Source organism: Bos taurus, chromosome 4 (assembly GCF_002263795.3).
Source record: "Bos taurus isolate L1 Dominette 01449 registration number 42190680 breed Hereford chromosome 4, ARS-UCD2.0, whole genome shotgun sequence".
Taxonomy (NCBI): Eukaryota; Metazoa; Chordata; class Mammalia; order Artiodactyla; family Bovidae; genus Bos; species Bos taurus.
The window spans coordinates 105,059,005-105,063,195 of record NC_037331.1 but is presented as its reverse complement, the minus strand read 5'-3'; the positions used below and the strand labels follow the sequence as shown (position 1 = coordinate 105,063,195).

At 42.8% G+C, this 4,191-nt stretch overlaps 1 protein-coding gene across 1 annotated transcript; it reads right to left on the bottom strand.

The window, feature by feature from the left end:
* Nucleotides 1-829: 829 nt before the first annotated feature.
* On the bottom strand, nt 830-2,129 carry TAS2R5 (taste 2 receptor member 5). Its single transcript, XM_010804617.3, is given in 3 exon segments — nt 830-1,488; nt 1,490-1,690; nt 1,692-2,129. Coding segments are annotated over 3 exon segments (876 nt in total). The 5' UTR covers nt 2,060-2,129; the 3' UTR covers nt 830-1,181.
* Nucleotides 2,130-4,191: the final 2,062 nt, after the last annotated feature.

The following is a 4,191-nucleotide window of genomic DNA, read 5'->3' as shown; positions in this document are numbered from 1 at the left end:
GAGAAATACTACTGATTTTTATTCTGTATTTTCTATTTCCCATTTGTTGATTTAGTGTTAAAGAAGGAAAGTTTTTACTCAGCCATTAAAAAGAGTGAAATATTCACACTATAAAATAGATAATAAGAACCTACTGTATAGCACAGGGAAATCTACTCAATAGTCTATAATGGCTATATGGGAAAAGAATCTGCAAAGAGAGTGGATATGTGAATATGTGTAACTGATTCACTTTGCTATACACCTGACACTAACATAACATTAGAAATCAACTATAGTCCAAAAAAAACATTTTTTCAGGAAGAATGAGGTAACAACATTTGCAGCAACATGGTTGGACCTAAAGAGTGTCGTACTAAGTGGAATAAGTCAGACAGAGAAAGACAAATATATGACACCACTTATAAAAAGTGAAAGTGAAAGTCACTCAGTCATGTCCGACTCTTTGTGACCCCATGGACTATACAACCCATGGAATTCTCCAGGCCAGAATACTGGAATGGGCATCCTTTCCCTTCTCCAGGGGATCTTCCCAACCCAGGGATCAAACCCAGGTCTCCTGCATTGCAGGCAGATTCTTTACCAGCTGAGCCACCACAGAAGCCCAAGAATACTAGAATGGGTAGCCTATCCCTTCTCCAGTGGATCTTCCTGACCCAGGAATCGGACCGGGGTCTCCTGCATTGCAGGTGGATTCTTTACCAGCTGAGCTAGTAAGCAGAATCTAAAAAGAAAAAATTGATACAAACGAACTTATTCACAAAAGGGACACAGACTCAAAGACTTAAGAGAACAAATTTATGGTTACCAGGGGGAGAGACTTTGGGGGAGGGACAGATTGGGAGTTTGGGATTGACATGTACACACTGGTAAATTTAAAACAGATAACCAGCAAGGACCTAATGTATAGCACAAGGAATTCTGCTCAATATTGTGTAATAGCCTAAATGGAAAAGAATTTGAAAGAGAATAGATACATATATATGTATAACTGAATCACTCTGTGTATACCTGAAACTAACACAACATTGTTAATCAACTATACTCCAATATAAAATTTTAAAAAAATTTTTAAAGAAGGAAAAATTTTTAAGTCAGTCCTCTTTGGGAGAGCTATCAAAAAATTATCTCAAAACAGTCTCCTGACCACCCCTCTCTCCAGCTCACAGGCCCTGGGCTCTTCAAGCACATACAGTCTTCCACAGGATTCTCTGACATGCCTGCTTCATCCTGGGGTTCCCCATGATCAGTATGACAGAATGAAGAAAAGGGTAGGTGGCCATGAGTGTCTCAGAGATGAAGACAGTGAAGAGATCTGCAGGAAAAGTCTTGGAGCTGATGGAGAAGGGGCTGGCCAGGATGTAGACCATGTAAAGTACAAGGAAACAGCCCAAGGACTTCAGGACAGTGATATGAGCCTTGGCCTGAGCATCTCTTCTGCCGGCTGTATGGACCTTCATCTTCCTGTAGCGTCTATACAAAGAGACACAGCAGCCCAGAGGAAACAGGAAACATCGTGAAAGGCATCATACTTTCTGTATTGAGCTGTAATATACATATATAGTGCCAGTTTGAAATGGGGAATAAGATGCTGCTGTTTCCTTGGGAAGGACTGGAGAAGTCTAAGCTACCCCTGACTGTAAGTAACAAATGGATCGTGAAGTACACCAGAAAGCACCAGCAACTCAGGTAACGCCTTCTGCTTCAGCCACAAAGAGACAGGGTGTTCAACGGTCATGATCTTCCTACAATAGAAGACACTGAGAAAACTCGCAAACCACAGGCTGACCTGGCTTACCAGAACCCTGAAGACACTGAGCCAGCGAAGCCAATGGCTGCTCTGGAAAAGCACGAACAGACTTGAGTCCACCATAATCAACCATTGTAGAAGCAACTGACAGACCGCCAGGCCCAGGACAATGAGGTTATACGAGGACGCCCTGAACGTTCGGAGACATTCTCCGAAACTCCAGACCACAAGAACTCCATTTCCAATGAGGCCAATGAGAGATTCAGCTACTGCCACCAGCATCAGCAGTCCTAGGATAGAAGAGGGCATGGCTAGGGAAGTCCCTTACTGCTGTCGCAGAAGGTGCTCTGCCTTAGTGCAGATAAGTGTATACAGCTCCTGGCTATACTGAAGATTCCCTGAAGGTGATACCACACTCAAGGCAATTTCTTAGATCACAAAATCTGGATTTGGTCTTACCTTTCTGCAATCTGTTCTCAAGCATAGACTGAACAGCTCTGACCAGGAGCAAAGAATTTAGAAGTTACAAATCTCTCTGTATTTGCATTCACCTGAATGAACACGGAACAAACCCTGAAACAAGACATTTGAAAGATCACAGACACCAAGTCTCCTTCTCAAGGATATTGGGTTAACATTAGATACTAACACATCATAGAATAAGGGCTTCCCAGGTGGCACTAGTGATAAAGAACCCTCCTGCCAATGCAGGAGACATAAGAGATGTGGGTCTGATCTCTGGGTTGGGAAGATGCCTGGAGTAGGAAATGGCAACCCACTCCAGTATTCTTGCCTAGAGAATCCCATGCATAGGGCTACAGTCCTATAGGCTACAGTCCATGGGGTCACAATAAGTTGGACACAACTGAAGCAACTTAGCATATATGCTCATCAACAAGAGACACCAAATTAAAACATTCTCAGATTCTATACCATGCCAGATGTGAGCTTATTCATATAAAAAAGAAATTCTGTTTTCTTTCTTTAATATAAATTTATTTAATTGGAGGTTAATTACTTTACAATATTGTATTGGTTTTGCCATACATCAACATGAATCTGCCACAGGTATACACGTGTTCCCCATCCCAAACCCCCCTCCCTCCTCCCTTCCAGTTGCCTGGGGCTGGTGCACTGGGACGACCCAGGATAAATTCTATTTTCATAAAAAGAACTTTGAACATGTAAGAATGAAAGCTGAATAAACTCAGAACTTCAAAATATATTTTATTATTAAAGACAGAATTAGGGGAGTCTGGGAAAAGAAGACAATCAGAGAACCAGAACATATTTCACTTAAGTGGCAAATAATAAAAAAAACATATAGGAGATAGGATACAGAAACTATTACTATTAATCAGGATCTCTGAGGTCATCTGCCCTTATGATTAATTATCCACACACACCTGACTTAGCGTATATCTCACATCAAAATCTTAAGAGAAAGGAGATGGGCTTGAAGACGGGGGAAAAAAGACTAGCACAGTTATCATGAAATACAGGGAAACTGCTTCATTTATTGTTCAGATCCCAACTTCCTTGGGACCAGCCAAAAGCAAATGTGTTTGTGAGAGGCTGAATTCTAAACTGGCCTCCAAAGTTCCCACCCCTTGGCGTACACACCCAGAATAATCCTTGAGCAGGTGTAGGACTATGAAGAACAGGGGATGTCACTCCTGTGATTAGGCAATATAACATGGCAAAGACGGAGGGCTTTGCAGATGTAATTAAGGGCCTAATCAGTCAAGTTTGAGTTAATCAAAAAGGAGATTCACCTGATTTAATCAGCTCATGTCTTAGAGGAGGAACTGAGCCCTTCTTCTGGCCCTGAAGAGTCCAGCTGCCATGTTATGAGAGTGTTACATGTTGCAGAACTCTGGGAGGCCCCTAGATGCTTGGACTTGACACCCCCACCTGACAGCTGGCAAGAAAATGGGGCCTCATCCTACAAATGCAAAGAACTGAATCCTGCCAATAACCAAGAGCTTGGAAGAGCACCCTGAGCTCCAGAAGGCACACAGCCCAGCCAACATCTTACCTGTGGTTTTTGAGAAGCCTGCACAGAGGGCCCACTTGGGCTGTGCTGGGAGCCTAATCTACAGAAACCATGACACAATAAAAGTATGCTGTTTTAAGCTGTTAAACTTGTCTTGCTGTGCAGAGAACAGAAAAACCAGTATGGTATTTGATACAGGCTAGAAACAACTATAAAGGAAATGAGAAGACAGTGGAATTGGACTGGAAAGAAGGGGAAAGGCCAGGCTGGCTTCTTAGGAGGGCAGCACGGGTGTAGTGAAAAGAGTTCTGTCCCACGTCCCAGCAGTACCTGGGGCACTCTATGAAGCTGCAAGTGAGCCACCACCCTCTCGAGGTCTCAGCTGTTCCACTAAAAATATAATGGATTGTAGGACAGGATTTCAGCTCATTTAGGTCAGATACAC